Consider the following 17,298-nt stretch of genomic DNA (forward strand, 5'->3'; position numbering starts at 1 on the left):
TAAAGCCTCTTGCTACATATTAAAACTAAAATGTTTCTTTTCTCCTGCTTGTACCTCTCTGTTTTCTTAAGTACTTTTGCTTGCCAGGGTTTTTCATTTAGCCCTTCTGCCTTGATCTTCTTCACCCGTGTCAATTCTTTCTCATGAGGCATTAGAGAGAAGCAGAAGCATGTGTTTGGTGTGGGGTATGTGTCTAATTTGGGGTTTTACCTGTCACTATTCTCTGTTCCAGCTGCTTTGTTCTGCTCCATCTCCCTCTGCAGCCACACCACTACACTTGGTTTTCACTGCTGCTGACAGCCTTTTATTTTAATTTCTGCTTGTATCAAATCAAAAGCTGTGTCTCTGTCTCTACTCTGTAATGTTTTGCACTTGTGTTATTTGCCCCTTTTGGCAGCTGAAACTTCCAACATAACTCCCTGCTATGTGGTTGGGAAACGTGTGTGCAAGGAGAAGAGTTAGGCTGTTTAAATACAGTCACAGCTCACCTGTAAAATTCCTAGGATGACTTTTTAGCCATGGAACTGACTTTTCTTAATTTAGAAGCTGATTCACAAATTACTGGTGTGAATTGGTTGTGACTTTGGAGGAGCTCTGCTACTCTACTTTCAGATGGAGATCACCCTCTTGATGTTCCTCACAGATGGATGCATTAGTGGATTGTCCTGGGTGTTGAACTGTTCCTTCAGTTTACCTGGTAGCAGAAAATGCCACTTCTTCCTAAATTCATCTTCAGTTCCTGACTTGAATATAACTCAGATGCATTTTAGAAATCTGAAGCAGCATTTTTGGGGGGTGTTTGGGCTTTTTTTTTGTTGTTGTTTGTTGGTTTTTACTTTAATGGTAGAGTGTTTTCTCACTTGTGGGTGATTTTAAACTGCTTTTTTCCCCTCCTGATAAGTCCTGCTAATACTGTAATATTTGAGAGTGGATTGTAATGACATCTAACATTTTGTTCTGTTTGTACTGCAGACTGAGGTCAAGTAAACAAAGAAAGCAATCATTATGTTTTAGCATTCTTTTTTAATGAGCACATTAAAATCTAGTCACAGCTACAGGATCAGCTGTGAAAAGAAGGGAGAGATACAGAGCTCTGAGTAGCACTGTATTTTTGAAGCAGTTTATGGAAAAATAATGGACTGAGGGAATATGTGAGGACTCTGGAAGGAAATAAGTGGCACGATGTTGTTGACAGAAAGGGTTTGGCAGAAGGCTTGTTGTGACTGTTTCTGTGGCTTAGAATTGCAGAGGAATTTCCTACAGACTGGACTAACCATTACAAATATGTGTCTGCTTTTAGGAGATCAAGGCATACAGTGGAGTCTTCTCAGGGAAGATGTCGTCTTTGACAATGAGAACCCGTTGTGTGGACAAAAGAGGAAGTTTCTTTAAGGTAAATGGGATACTTACACAGAACATTAAGTATTTCACATTTTATGTGAAATGAGCACAGCAGAATGTGCAGTACTCTCTGTGATACATAGTAAGCCTTTTCTGTAAAAGGGAAGTACTTCTTGAGCATTTCTTTTTGCAGGCAGATTTGAGGCTAGATCAACCCCCAGTTATTTCACATGTATATTTTTTCTGTACATGGAGTAGAATATTTGGTGTAAAATAGGTCATGGCTTTCTTTGCTGCCAATATTGAGAACATAAGCTTTATTATGGACAGGCATAAAATCATTGGAGCCTTCATAAACTGGATTTGTGTCACTTAAAGTTTATGATTTCCATTACTGGATTGAAAATTGGTTTCATTTCCTTGCCTGTTTTGAGAACAACTGGCATCCCAAAAAGCCAGACTGCAGTAGGAGTTACCGGTGCAGTTTTCAAAAGATTTCTGAATCCTGTTAACTGTGCCAGGGTCACAGAGGCTGCCTTGCTGGGCAGGGTTTTGCTTTAGGGGGCCATCAAAATTTACAGGTGCTTTTGAGCACTGACTTCAGTGATCACATCCCTGAGAATATTCATCACTTGCTGTAGCTTCTTCCAGTGAAAGATGCTAACTAACCCTGCCGTCTTGGGGTGTTGCTATTTTCATTCCTTCTCTTCCTCTGGGGCAGAAGTTTCCCTTGGGGAAATCTTTAGGAAATGAACAATCAGCACTGCAGTGACATCGTGTTTTCCTTTTGTCTTGCCCAGCAGTTACCAGGGTCTTCCAGTGACAGGAACCACCTCTCAGTTCTGCAACACACTTCAGTTACCTCTCGTAACTCAGGAGAACAAACATCAGCTTTGCTGATAGCACTCCACAGCCAAAGAGGGAGAATAGCCCTATTTTTCAAATCACAGCAAGGAACTGTCTCAGTTCAAAGAAATAGCTCTAGGTTGTCTCTTGCATGTATGCTGAAGGATTCCTGGTGTCAGATGGGACTGTAAGCAAGCACCCAGTCATTTTCTGCAGTCTTTGGGATCTCCTTATTTAATTCTTGTGTAGAAAATGGATGCTGAGACAGCTGTTTTGTTCATGATGATGGGGTTGCTGTTACTTTAAATGATTAGAAATGCAGTCTGTCTGGGCAATTTCAAGAAACATTGTCAATTGGAAAACTAAGATCCTACATTTTCTTAAGGACATGCTGGCAGGGAAAAAGATGCCTCCAAGCTACTTTTCCAGACCTCTGACCATCCCTGGGAATCCATAATTTTGAGCACAGAGTGTGGGATTGGAAGGTGCAGGCAGTCACTGTGCCCAGCCTGAGTGCAGTGCACCTGGTAGCTTGTGTGTGTACAGTGAAATTACCTTTTATTGCCTCCCTCCACCATGTGAGCAGAAGTCTTGTGACAACAGCTACATTTGTTTGCAACAGCTGAGCTGGTTAGCAAGCAAAATACTTGACCATCAGATTTTTTTGAGTTTGCATGATTTTAATTTGCTTTGACTGTGTTTAGGAGACCTAGTAATCAAGATATGGCCTTTTATCCCTGCTGATCTGTTCTTCAGTGTTCTCTCCCACATGGGCAGACTGTCCCCTGTACTTGCACATGGCTCTCATGTTGTGCTTGTTAATTTGCAGTTGCCTAAGAAACCTTTACCACGTTGGTATGCAGATTCTCAGGGCACTTAAATCTTCTTGAGGGAGTATCTTACCATTCTCAGCAACATTTGCCAGAAAAATCACTGACAAATACCAGTTGGGAAATTCCAACTTTATCTTTTCTTTTCTGGTTCTTAAGTAGTTCTCATTGACACAGCTTCTAACCATCTCTTAGGTTTTTTTCACAGCCATTCTTTTAGTTGTTAGTACACAAGGAAAATGGTGTTATCCCCATTTTAGACAGAGCAGAAGTCTGTAGTTTTAGAGGCTAAATTCTGTGAACTCGACACCTTGTGATTGGTGAATGCTCAGAGCCAGCAAGTAGTAAGAATGAGGCAATGATGGGGTTAGTCTTGGATAATTCTGGGACTGAATAGCATGCCAGTGGTTACAGAGAGAGTCTGTGGTGAGGCAAGGAGCTGAATATATGTCTCTGACAACTGTCCTCTTTACTGAATTACCCTCCTTCTCATCAAAATGTTCCAGTGTTTACTGAACTGGCATCAGAGGTTTTACACCAGCAAAGCTTTTCTGTTCCAAAATCAAGCATCAGGTAAAACTTTGTTTCTGATGAATAAGATACTGAACAAGGTCAGTGGCCCTGAGAATTCATAGCTCACCAGAATCTGCAGACGTGTATCAAAATATTGGATTGCATTCAGAGGCTTGCACGAGTTCAGAAGCAGCGTTCTCAGATGGGCTCGTCTCTGGCACTTGGCCACCTCATCACACAGGGCCCTCTGTGAGGGTTGCTATGTTCTGCTTATCAAAACAGGAAGGAAAAGATGTGATGCCAAAGAGGATGCAGGTCTCCAGAAAGAATGAAAAATGAGATGCTGGCAGGAAGGAGGAGTGGTAAGTGCTGAGGCTCATTTGTCCAGTCTGATTCTGATCTCGCTGTCTTCTCGCTGTCCCCTTGCCCGATTAGAAACACCCATTTTACCTTTTCCTCTTGAGTTCTTGTAAATCTCAGGGCTTGGGAACATTCTGCAGTGATCATCTTGGCTGATTCTTTAGTGCCTTCTCAGAATGATGGCAGTTTCCTTAATTCTCTATACAAGCTTATTTACATTTTAACACAAAGAGCAGGAATTCAGTTGTCACGCAGTTTTTTCTAAAAATGTCTGGGAACAGACATCAAATCAAAGCACCTGTCTCCTTCTTGGGAACAGGAAACTCTTCAAGTCCAGTGAGTAATAAGAGCTGTAGTTATGCTGGGCTTCTGGGAGAGGCACTGTCTATATCTGGTCCTGGGCATGTGCTTTCTTTCCCTGATGATGTATGGCAGTGATGTGTCAGTAGAGCAGCTTCACAAATGTGACTGGAGCCCCTTGGGAGTGAGTTGCTGGTGAACACACTGACTTTTGCTGCTTGTAAAACACCCTGAACGATGCAAAGCAAACCAGATGTTGTGTTATGGTGAGAGAATGCTGTGGTGCTGAGGTGCCATGTTTGTGAGCTGTATGTAGCAGTTTCACTGTCACCCTTGCCAGCTCCCAAAAGCTGAGCTCAGTCTTGTTGAGCTCTGAATCAATTGACAATAAGCAGAGTGTGGTGCTTTATGAAAGGAAATGCTGTGGTTTAAGATGTTTGCATTTCATTATTTCGTTCATGGATGTTAGGAATGTAAACAGTTAGTACATGGGTATTTGGCAATATAATGTTTAGGATAGATTTGGTTAGGCAGTGCTGTACTGGGCTGCTGTGAGTCATAATTATTATCTGGGTTTACAGTGGTTATACTGTAGTGTCTTTTGAATTTACAGAACAGTGCTTTATCAGAAATAAATTCCAAAGGAAAAATCGTTGCACACAAAAATAGTTATTTTATCATGTTATATAAGATCTCATTTTAATTTTGTTTTTATGAAATACTGGTTAATTGGCCACCTGAGATGATGTCATATTTCCAAATGCATTTTTCAGGTAAACCTCCTCTTTCTATAGCAAAGCAGGGTAATATCCTAAACAATCCCCAACAGATTTCTTTTGATCACTATTTAAGTCTTTGGGCTCATGTATGGTGTTTTACACTGACAGGCCTCTGACAAATATATACATCCACTTCTGTTGCATTTTCCTTTGGAAGTTGCCTCTTACTTGTTGATTTCAAGTCTGTTGAAACAAAGGGGTGGGTTTTCCCATTATTTCCAGCCAAAAAGGTACCATACTTGTTGCAAATGGAGCAGTCTCTTTGAAGAATTCTGATATTCTTAGCCTTGCACTAAAAAGGCAGAGCCTTCTGCTACTGCTTGTTTCCTCAGGGCTGGAGCTAATAATAGCACATACCCAGGATCCTTCCTGTGTTTTGTAGAAACATGTTATTAACAGCTCACCTTGGATGGTGCTGGTCACATGTGCATCACGTGTGCTGTGTAATCACCAGAAGTTTCATTGATCCTAAATGCTGGGAAATGCTGTCATAAAATCATGACTACACCTTACATTTTTTGTAGAAAAATGCTGTTGTAACAGGATGTGTCAGTTAATTGCGAGGATACACAAATGATGTGACTCCATAAGATTGGCTTTTCTTAAGAGAAGAGCAACCTTTTTTGTCATTAAAGAGAATTTAAGGAAAATTAGTTGGAAATTGCAGAAAATATCAGTGGTTTATTCTAGAAAAAAATGAGGGGTTTTGCAGGTCAGTTTGGGGTTTGATGCCACACTTTGACCTGGTTTCCTTGCCCAGAGTGTATTGAGTTTTCAGAGTCTAAGGCTCATTTGTCATGGAGGCTGTGTAGCATACCTAAGAAATTTAGCCTTTAGAATAGAATGTGAGCATAAGGCTGCTTGAAACGTGCCATTTTGTTTAAGTCCTCTTTAGAAAAAGAAACAAAGTTGCTAAACATGGAAGAATTCCTCTCTGGAATAATTTCTGCAGAGTTCTCTTCAAGGGAGGCATACAAAAGCGTTAAGATTACTTTGTTGTTAGCACAGTTTGGATGAGAGTTCTTTGCTGTAGCTCCCTGAGATTTTGTTTTCTGGGAGGGAGTTGGGGTTTGTCACAGCTCGGGTCAAAGCCTGCTAACAGAGTTAACTCAGTTGCCAGCCAGGTAGTGACACAGCAAAGCAGGCATGGAGGAAGTGGCTGAAAATACATGGATGCTTCTGTGGAGAGCTCATACATTGTGTGCTTTGAGGGAGAGGTGCTGAAAAGCTCCTTTGTCGTGCAGACTGTTGGCCTTCAAGACACTTATGGCCACAGTTGGTCTTAGATGCAAAGACTTGTGGTGATGCTGCCCATGAAGAGCAGAGCCCTTGTGCAGAGCTGATTGATGGGGAGTAGCAGCTCAGCTTTCATGCAGTGGCCAGCTGGAGCAGTTCTGCAAGGGTGTTTTGCTGTCAATGCAGAAATCCAGCCTGCTCTGGCTGCTCCCTGAGGCTGGCCTGTGCTCCTCTGGTTGCCCCTTGGAATGGTCAGGGAGGCACTGCTCACATCTGGCTGCAGTGACTCAGGGTTCTTTGGCAATCAGCAGGTGGAATGTCTTTGCAGTGTCAGTGGTACACATGGCTGGTGTCACCAAAATGACAGGAAAAACAAAAACTCTCCAACACAATCTTTAGTGCTAGAGAATTAAGGCATTACTTTATTCTTGCCAGGGTGGTGTTCCGGCCAGGATGTGCAACAGAAACCAGTTCATCCACTCCTTGCCCTGGTTGTGCAGGGAAAATCATTCCATCACACAAGTCTTTTTTTGATTTTTCAGGTTTGTCAAAACCCAGAGAAATTGATTGGTTCAATATTCACTGCTCCCAAGGTCTTAGTATTTGGTTTCCTGTTGGTGATTGATTTGCCTTTAATGTTGATTACTTTCTCATTCTTCATTTTCTTATCAATCTCCTCCCAGACCAGGAATCTTGGACCATGCCAAGGGTGATGTTTAGAGCTAGCATTGTTGATAGTTGTTATCTTTTGTGTATCTTCTTTTTTGTATGCTGCTCCCAGTCTGCTGAGATGTCAAGCTTATCAGACCTCGAGTGGTGGAACAGTCCTTTGAAAAGAAACTTCAACACCTTTTCCCCTGGGCAAAGGCAAACAAAACCCCTGACTAAAGTTATATCAAAAAATGCAAAACTTCATATGATTTCCAATGCTTTGAGCTATGACTTGGACAGGAGAAAACCCTTAGAGTGTGGGCAATGGTAATTCATTCTTACATAAGGTTCATTTATAGGAGTTGGCCAGTTGTAAGCAGAGACTAAAATTTTGGAATAATGGAGTAATATAATAATTGATTGGAATAATGGTGCTCAGCAAAGGGGAGTGTGAAATCCTGAGGTGGAGGAAAAGTTCCAATGTAACAATTTAGGAAAATGATGCCTGCAATTCTTTGAAAATGCTGCTGTACTGAGTTGCCTGCCCTGAGTGGGACTCAGGCTCATACCTTCAGGGCAGCTGTGAAGACTGTTCTGACTTGGACCCCAAAGCTGTTTTTCCTTCTTGTGCCAGGGTTTTTGTTTGTTCTGATGTGCAGGGGTGGTGGTAGAGATTGCTACATCACTGCAAACCTTTCATTAGGTTCCCTTCCGGCAGGGGAGAGGGAACCCTGCTAGGGTTTATAGGCTGTCATGGTGTGGCATGACAAGCAAACTTGATGCATTGGCTACAAAGAAGTGTTCAAGAGACCAGGCTTTACAAATGTCATGGTTTGTTTCTGCTCAAGAAAATGTTTCTGCAAAGTCTGGCAGCAAATTCTGCACTTCTCAAGATACAACCTTAGTGCTAATCTTGCCTACTTAAAATGAGTTTTTGCCCTCGTATCCAGAATTAGATTGGTGTTCTACCTGAGCTGAAGGGTTGCAAGGCAATTCTTTTTTAATTGAATTGCTGTGTTCAAGTGGAGTCCAAAACCTAATGTGAAAAGCAGCCATCCACTCCCTTCTTTCTCCCTTCTTGCTTCATTGCTTTTCATCCTCCATGGGGTTGTAATTCTGGCTTAGTCCCTTCTGAAATAAAACTCCAGCACGTGGAATTCTCCTTTTTTTTTTTTTTTTTTTTTTTTTTGAGAAGGTAAATGCTATGAACAGCCATATAATTTAGTTCTTGTAAGATGTTGTATAATGCAGAGAGGCTGCAAATTTAATCTGTTTAAATTAAAGGGTAGCCAAACTGGAAGGTTTTGTACTGGCACAGAACAGGAATTACTCTTCCTCTGAGAACCTTTATACGTGGCCCCAACCCTTACTTGTTCCTTTGCAAGGGGAAGTCCAAATAGGATACGATTTTACAAAAAAAAGAAAAAGTTTGTAATCTCTGGTGACTAAACTTGCCCTGGCTTCTTTTCCACGCCTCTTCCACTCACTTGATGTCATACTATTTTTGTCCCTTTCTAGCTCATTGACACAATTGCCTCAGAAATCGGAGAACTGAAACAGGAGATGGTACAGACAGATCTCACAGTGGAAGATGAATCTGCTGATTGGCAAAGGTGATTAAAATGTTTATTTTCATGGTTCTGGAGAGTCTAGCACAACAGAATGTTTTCACTGTGCTTTCTTCTTGGGTGGCTTATGTCCTAGCACTTTTCTCCCTGGCAGCACAGGAGGTGTAAATTATCTTGCTCTTCATCCGAGGAATTTGCCTTTGTGGAGGAGATTCAGTTGTTTGGTGTATTTGCCTTTATATCTTCTAATTGTAACTGAGCTTCACTTCCTGGTTAAAAACCTTGGATACTGATGAGTGTCTAAAGCAGGAAACTACTACCATTATTACCATTGTCTGTGGTAGAGCTTCGCTTTCTTGCTGTAAAGACAAAATGTGCATTGCTTCAAGTGGCTCTTTGAGGATTCAAGATACAGTAACATGACTTATTTGTGCTCTCAGGTTAGGAAGTAAAATATTGACTGCTATGAGCTGATGCATATGTGGGTTATGTGTTTAAATTAATTTATATATGAGTAACTTGCACATAAAAAAAAATAAAATTGTACCTTTCCGTGGGCAGAATGGGACCCCAGCGTTTTGGCTTTTCTTGAACTGCTAAACATCTGGAGGATAATCAATATTTTAGTCCTTGTGTGAACAAGAGAACACAATTTTGTACTTACCTGAAATATTTGTTGCAAGAGGAAAGCAAACAGTAGAAGGTGCTGTGTTTTATCTGACTGCATGGTCTTAGCCAGCCCCAGAGCTGGTGGGCTTTGATCTTCTAGCAGTGAGTTAATGAAGTGGAAAATTGTTTTTAGAATTACATCCAAGATTTTTAGCTCTTTTTCTTCCTGTGAAATTCTATTGAAATCTGCTAGAATTTACAACAAAGCATATGTAGATTATTTTCAAAAACATTAAGCAGCAGCTGTGTTGGCCAAGTAGTAAAGAATGTAAGACAGGTGAACTAATTAAAGTTCTTGGCTATGGCCCTGGTTGAACATTACTTAAGTTTTAGAGCTTTTGAGAGCACAGCTCTTTTAGAGGGGCAGAAAGGACACTCTCTTCATATTGTGAATTCAGCTACTTAACTTCAGAGATCATCAGCTACTTTTCAGTTAAGAAAAGGCTTCTTGTATCTTTGAATTAATCATATGCATGAATTCTGATTCTAAAATCTTTGTGGAAGCACTTAGCTGGAAACAGTCAACTAAACCTCCCCATTTTACAGATCATCAGTTTTCTTTTTATTGACTTTTTAATGGATTTTTAATCTTAATTTTTTTTAACCTTGACTGCAAAGCATATTTTGGTTTAGATAAAGTAAGCCTAATGTTAAAAAATGAATCATGCAATTTCCATGAAAAATAATAATAGCCATAAAAAATTATTTTCTGTCACTTCAAGATTATAATGTGAAATATGAAATCTGAATAAATGAGCTAAAGTCAAACCTACTGTGACTACAAAATTCTGAACTGCATGCTTCTATGTAAGGAAGAAGTTGGTAAGTTAAGTAATTGAGTTGTGCACTGACACCTTTTTTTTAATATAGTGCTATAGGGCAAGGTTATAGTAATTTCAACAAGAGTTTTCCAGAGTTCTTGTTTAACCTAGACACCTCACAAGGCTGTGTTTACTGTCATAACTTTATTTTCTTTGTAGTTAATTTAAAACTTGGCAGTTAATGGAGTTTTCTTATTGCTTTCTGCTGTTCAGCAGTTGTCTTGATATGACCTTTAGATTTGCATCTAGGGACATTTGAGCTCAATGGAATGTCCATTTTCCTCACTCTTTTTCCACTTCAGCAGGTATCCACAGCCACCCAGAGCAGTTCTGGAAAGGCAGGCATTGCAGAGCTCTCAGCTGAATTCAGAAAGATAAGGACATGAAATGGTGTGTCTGCAGCTTAGTATTGTGGTTTGGGTTTTTTTGTGGTTATGTGGTGACTTTCAGATGTATACTCCTCATCTTATATACTCCTTTCTTTTGGACTCATTTCTCCTTTTCATACAATATGGCCCAAGTAATATCAAGAATTATTCAAGGGCTCACTTTGGCTTGTAAATTTGTAAAAGCCAGGCAAAAAACCAGGCTTGCAAAAAGTGCTTTAAGAGGGACTACTTCAGTATCCCACTTATTTGATGCCTCACCTTTTTCCTCTATTGAGACATTTGTCTCAATAATTCAAATGAGCAGAGTTGTCAGAAAAGGCAATTAGTGGGACAGATTTCTGTCATGCCATTCCAGTGACCTTTGAAAGAGTGACAAGAGAGATTCTGCATGCAGTGGCAGCCAGGAGCATGTGGGACAGGTCTGATGGCACCTGGATGATCTTTTAGGAGGCCCCAGGCCCCCTGCACATCTCTGTGAATGTCCATGAGGGGCCAGCACTTCCTGCTGTCCTTCTGGAGGGAAGGCTGTAAAGCTCCAGGCTTCCCAGGGCACTTTGGTGCCTGTGGAATAATTCAGGGATGCTTTGCTGCTGGTGGCAGCTGCAGCAGCTTATTCCTTTCCTGTTCTGTTCCTGTGGAAGGAACAGGGGCAGAGCTTTGCTCCCTGCTTTATGTCCTGCCCTGCACAGCCCTCACACTGCTGTCTTTTCCACTTCAGTAGAGCCATCTTCTGTCCAGCACAGAGAACCATTTCTGTTACTGCTGACAGGCTGACAAGTATCCAGAAACCTTCCCAGCTGCCTGTCTTGTCCTTTTAGCTGGATGCAGGAGGAAGTTACCAGGGCCTCTCTGCCCCTCCCAGCTGATGCTCAGTATGACTGGATAGACTGGGCTGGGTGATAAAGACCTGTTAGATTTACAGAAATCCAGGAAAATAGTCAAACTGAGTTAAGTGTGAGGTGGTTAACTTTGTGGGGCTGGAGCAAGGTTCACATCATGACCAAGTATCATCCTGGTTAAAAGCTTGAGCCTGTTCCTTGTCTTTTTTTACTGTGAGCTAGATCTGATCAGGATGCAGCACTGCATTGTTTATCTTAGCAATTCCCTCTCTGTACTTCCCACGTGTTCATGGGTTTTGTCAAATCTAAGGAAACTTGTATGAGTCATGTGTTTGCTTTACTTCATTGTGAGTAGTGTTGAAGCCTACCTTTCACAGCCTGAGCTGTGTAGCAGCCCTGAATTAAAGCAGACCATTCATTAAGGCTGATTTGTGTCTTGATTTTGAGTTTAATGTGACCTGGTCAGATTGTCTTTTATCAGGAATATTTTTTTTCCCCAAAATCCCAAACAAATAACACAAACCAACCAACCCAAACATCCTCCAACATGAAAGTAAAACCAGGAGAGGAATTTAGTTGCTGCATAATATACATATTTTGTGAGCATATTTTGCTAGCATTTAGGTTACAGAAACTCCTTATTCTTGTACAGTACATTTGAGTTAATCCATTGCTCATGAATTCAAATGGTTATTCTTTCCATGCAATTGTTTCCAAAGTAGTTACACACACATCCCATCCCAAATAATTTTAGTCTAACATAATGAGTTTTGAGAACTCCCATGTGTCAGGGTTTGACTGTATGTCTAATTAATGATCATTAATTAAAATTATTTTAAGAATAAAAAAGCAAACTGGGAACATGATGCTCAGCAGTGCTAGACCACTACAAAACAGGCTGTTAAAACAGACCAGTGGTGGTTTTTTACTGCATTTGCTCCCAGGTCTTGGGAAATGGCTTCTTGTAGGTTGTATGTGGTTTGTCAGGTGTGTTTTTTCCAAGGTGTGCTTTTTCCAGAGTTTACAGGTTAGATGTTTCTCTTTGCCTCCTTCTTTATATTTTGGGAATAGAAAAGAATTTTTTAAAAGTGTTTTGTATTCCTGTTTACCTCACCACAGATTGCAATAACATTCTAGTGCTGATTTATCTGAGTTGCATTGGTGCTGTGTGAACCATTAGTGTTTAGGAATGGCAGAAATTCTGATCATGATCAGATATTCATAATCTTTGGTTTATTTCTTGAGGGAGCAGAAGCAGCTACCCCAAGGAGGTGCCTGTGTTTGTAAGTCAGAGAGTTTCCTCTTTGGATCTCAGCATGTGGGAAGGACTGTGCAGGTAAATACCTGAAAGTTTGAAAAACCTGATAGCTCCTTTTGTATTTGTGGGGACCCACGTGACAGGAAGGAATGATGAATCTGATTCCATGTTCTCAGAAGGCTAATTTATTATTTTATGATACTATATTATATTAAAGAATACAGAAAGGATACTTACAGAATGCTAAAAAGATAATAATAAAAACTGGTGACTCTTTCCAGAGTCCCAACACAGCTTGGCCCCAGTTGGCCAAAGAGTCCAAACAACTCACAGCAGAATCCAATGGAACCATCACCTGTGGGTAAGCAATCTCCAAATACATTCCACACATGAGCACAACACAGGAGAAGCAAATGAGATAAAAATTGTTTTCCTTTTTCTCTGAGGCTTCTCAGGAGAAAAATCCTGGGTGAAGGGATTTTTCCAGATAATGTGAATGCCACAGCTCCCCATTCAGATTTATGGTAGTCTAGGGGGTGTGGGACAGCACCAAGCCAGTCATACCAAAGGGGAACATTGTGGCCCTAAGACCCTAAGTGCAAACTCTTGTCAGCTTCAGGTGGTTCTGTGGTAGCAAGCAAGGCCAGGCCTTCTAGCTCATACCAGTCACCTTCTTTTGAATGTGAGGTAGCTGTCTCTAGCAGAAAAAAAACTTCTCCCTCTTGGATTTATTCCCCTTTACAGCATATTTAGTTTTCACCTCCTGACAAGGGGAGTGGAAATGATTTGTATCTGTCCAAACTTGCAGCTAGCATTGGTGTGTAACTCGTACTTTGCCACAGCTCCCTGTGGTTTGTAGTGCAGCTAGCTGGCACTGAGGGAGAGTGGGAAATTTCTGAGCAGTATTTACTGGAGGTACAGCTCAGTAAAACACTTTTGCGGTTCATGATTTGACTTCTTGGAGATTCGTCCATTGCAACACTAGGCTCTGCTGGGACTGGTTGAAAAGGGAACCCAGTATTCCTACTAAAGCAGTTTCAGACCCAGTCATGACTGATGTAAAAAGTACTTCCCTCCTGCACCCAGTGTGTTTCTGTGTATTTTGTGTCCCTTGAAGGCATACTGGCACTTAGTAAAAGCTTCTGATGTTTGTGGGCAGGGGGGAAGATCATCTGCATTTGAGATGCCTTGGAAATCTGAAAAGCATCACATCATTAATAAGCAAACAGAAAGAGGAAAAATAAAGAGGCAAACGCTGGTAGTGGTAATTGATCCAGGTAATGAAATGTCAAATGATTTTGCCTGCTCTTATCTGATCATACAGTGAAAGTTCTCTTCCCCATTTACTTTCCTGAGATTGTGCAAGTTGCTGAACAAAGCTAGAAGAAAGCAGTTTGGTCATTTGTTTTTTTCTGTTGTTTGGTTGGTGGGTTTCAGTTTGGTTCATTTTGTTTTCTTTGGTGTGGGGGTTTTTGGGGGAGGGGGGGCAGAGAGGCTTTTTGTCTGTGTTGAAAGTATTCAGTGCTCCTGTGCTTGTGAGCTCTGCCCCTACTTGCTGAGGGTACAGTAGCTGGCATAATGAGGATGGTAAATGCTATTAGTGATGCTTAGGGCCTGTCCAAAGCATGGAATTCAGAAGAGCTGCACAGTGTGCAGTGGGGAGGTGGAGCTGTGTTGTCCTCTGCTGCCCAGGGCCTCTCCTGCTGCAGAAAAGGTCTGTAAGGGGAACACATCTCTGCCTTGACAGCTCAGGGAGCCAGTTGAGCTTGCAGGGTACTGTTTGTCTGTTCCTGAATTTTGCCATCAGGAAGTTGTTACCAGAATAACTGCTTGATAGTGATTTCTAGCATGGGGAGAACCACAGGATGTACTTGTAGCTCAAAAATGAGGAATTTAAGCCAGCAACACATGTGCACTTGTACTGGGTGTTCTGTATTATATGGGTGATGGAGAAGCTTTGCATAAAAAAAGGAGTTCTCAAAGTATTCTGTTTCTTTGGATTTTTAATAACAAGAATCTGCAGCCTCCAAGAACTCTACTTCATTACTAAATGTAGCAGTAACTTTAGATGCCCTGCTCCAAATACATTTTAACCTTACATTACCTTGCCACATTCACACTTAGCTTAGCCTTTATTTCTCACATAGCAGTCAATCCACAGCCAAAGGAATTTGGAGCGTAAACATGCAATTCCTTACTTGTTTCTGATCCTAGGAAGTGTAGTATTAAAATGTGAGGTAAGGACCTTTCATGGCAAAAATGGAAAAAAATGTAAATATTTACAGAACTTAGCAGGAGTACGATAAGAAGTGACTGCCACTTATGACATGTTTTTTAAGGAAGTTGTGCCTTAGGGAGGATTATGCGGGGGCTTAACTTTTTTTTCTTGTTTCTTTCTTGGGTTTCTCATCTCTTTCTTACCTCCTCCCACTCTGACCTCTTAGCAGAGGGGAGCAAAGATGGATATGCAGCTGTGAAGACAACAGAGCTGCTGGAGCAGAGACAGTAGTCTGGGCATAAGGTGAAGTTTGTGGACTTGTGAAAATAATCCCTCCAAACAGACAAAAATTCTTGTGTCTGGTGCAGTGATCACCAATAGGTAGTGGGCTGCTCCATTGTCAGAGTATTGAACAGATTTTTCTGGCAGGCATGAGAGGAAGATTTCTGTGGGTTGCAGCATTTGCAGTTGATCTGGGAATAAAAGTGTCTGAATTGCATAAATATCATTGAAGAGAAGTTTTTCCATATCCCAGCGCAGCAAAGAAGGCAAGTGAAATGTTCTCTCAATCACAGCTGTGCACACAAGTGTACCTGAAGTGATGGTTGAATTTCTCCAACCTCGCAGAAGAATGCTAAGGCTTATCTTGAAGCTGGCTTTGAATTGAGAACCTTTAAAGAGAATTTTTGTGTATGCTAAATATAAGAATTCTCAGTGGGAGAAGTGCCAGCCCAGCACCATGAGCTTTGGGGTAATTCTGTTCACTGATCTAAGTGATTGTTCATAAGAGGTTAACATGTCTAATTTTTCACCTGAATTTTCCACAGCCTAATAAAGGATATGGATAATATCTCTCCTGAGAAAAATGATGTAAAAAGCTGCCCCCGGGACTCTGGATATGACAGCCTATCCAACAAGCTGAGCATACTGGACAAGCTCCTCCATACTCACCCTGTGTGGCTGCAGCTTAGTCTGAACGATGCTGAAGCCATGGAAATTTTGCAGACACAGCCTCCTGGGGTAAGAAGAATCTCAATTTCTTTAAGGACATGCTTTTCCCAAATGTTGTGCTGCCACTTTGCACCCAGGTGTTGGACCCAATACAGTAATGACCAAGTAAAATTATAGCATGTTTTAGACATCATGGGGTTGTTGTTGTTCCTTTTTGTATATGATCTGTATTTATTGTGGCATCTGTGGTGAAGCTAATACCATGTCCTTCTGCCTTCTCCACAACAGATATTTCTGGTTAGGAAATGTGCAAGGCTGCAGAAGAAAGTCATCTCTCTGCGTCTGTCCAGTGACTGTGGGTCCTGCATGAAAGAATTTGCCATCAAAGAAAGTACATACAGTAAGTTGTGAGTTACATTCTTTTCAGCTGTTCCTCAGGTACTTTTTCCCTATAGGATGCAGGAGCATTTGCACTGCTGAAACCCACAGCAGAGGATGCTCAAAGTCCTGCAAATAATGTCATGGGCTGCCTGTGCTCCTCTCTGAGGTGGGCTCTGGGAGTGGGTCAGGCATTTCTGCCACGAGGAGGGCAGGTATATAGAAACACTTAAAACTGCTTCAGCTGAAATGTTTCCACTGTGTACCTTGATGAATCCAGTATTCATTTATTTTATGGGTAGTTATCCTCTTAGAAACTTATAGTGTTTGTAGAAACATGGTCTACAATCCTGTCTGCTTTCAATGAAATGTTCTTGAATGCAACTTTGTCATGAGCTCTCTGCAGTTGAGGTGTGGGATGGTTTCTTGGGTTTGTTTTTGTTGGTGGTGGGTTTTGTTGTTGGGTTTTTTTGGTTGTTTGGTTTTGGTTTTTTTTTGGTGTGTGATAGCTAAATGGATTTTAACCTGTTAGAACTGTTTCTGTTGCAAGATCAATGATTTCTTTTTTTAATTCAAACTATATTTGTTCTTTCTTTTTTTAGTAGAAATGAGCAAATGTTAACACTCCAAATTGTTTTGAACCAATAATGCCCTCATATCTTTAGAAGGGAGAGTGTGAAAAATAAGTTTGAGATTTAGAAATGAAAAAAGGAAGCTGCAGCTGGTGAGTGTATGTGGTGCTGAAACTGCAAGTGGAGCAAATATTTGATTTTAACAAGAAAGAGAAAACTGAAGAAAATTAGCAAAAGTTTCAGTTACTCATCCCTGAAACAGAGACTCTATAGTTAGCTTCTATTTCTCTTTGTAAAGTGACATAATTTTAGTTGAATTTTTCCTTTTTTATCTCTCCCTCCCCTGCACCCAGGAACAAAAAGTTAAATTCTCTGTGTCTGGTTTTAGTTCCAGTAACAAGTAATGCAAGGCAAAGAGAAAGTTGTCAGTAACAATTGATGTAAGTGTGGTCTAAGGCTGTATTTATAGCCTTGAAATTCCCATCTAGAAAAGAATTATATGCTGTCTTTTATGAACAAAATTCTTCCACAAGGGGGAAGTATTTACTGATGGTTTTAGCCATTTGTCACAGCTGAGATTTTAGAGCAGAGGCAAAAGATCTGGATCATTTCAGTCCAGGAGCTTCTTCTGCTTGATCTGTGAGATTTGTTACTGGCATCAGAGAGAGCCTGAGGTAATGGTCATTATTACAAGTATTTGTATCAATAAGAAACAATGGTATCAAGTGGGGAAAAATGAAAGGCACTGCTCCTGTCTTCCTCTTCCCTTGTGCAAGGCA

The 17,298-nt window shown here is 40.9% G+C and overlaps 1 protein-coding gene across 5 annotated transcripts in view; it reads left to right on the plus strand.

Moving 5' to 3' along the window:
- The window catches only part of LOC103819267 (sodium/potassium/calcium exchanger 3), a 179,623-nt gene that overhangs the window by 138,254 nt on the left and 24,071 nt on the right, over positions 1-17,298 (plus strand). For 4 of the 5 annotated variants that reach the window (XR_007777386.1, XM_050973188.1, XM_018918131.3 and 1 more), the window contains 4 exons: positions 1,301-1,393; positions 8,375-8,469; positions 15,446-15,638; positions 15,858-15,969. Coding sequence is in view for 4 of the 5 variants with exons in the window: in XM_050973188.1 (XP_050829145.1) it covers positions 1,301-1,393; positions 8,375-8,469; positions 15,446-15,638; positions 15,858-15,969 (493 nt within the window). In the remaining variant the exon portion in view is untranslated. Of the gene's footprint in view, positions 1-1,300; positions 1,394-3,812; positions 3,893-8,374; positions 8,470-15,445; positions 15,639-15,857; positions 15,970-17,298 lie in introns of those variants that run through there. The other variant, XM_050973190.1, reaches the window with a different exon arrangement.

This window comes from Serinus canaria, chromosome 3 (assembly GCF_022539315.1).
Source record: "Serinus canaria isolate serCan28SL12 chromosome 3, serCan2020, whole genome shotgun sequence".
Lineage (NCBI taxonomy): Eukaryota > Metazoa > Chordata > Aves > Passeriformes > Fringillidae > Serinus > Serinus canaria.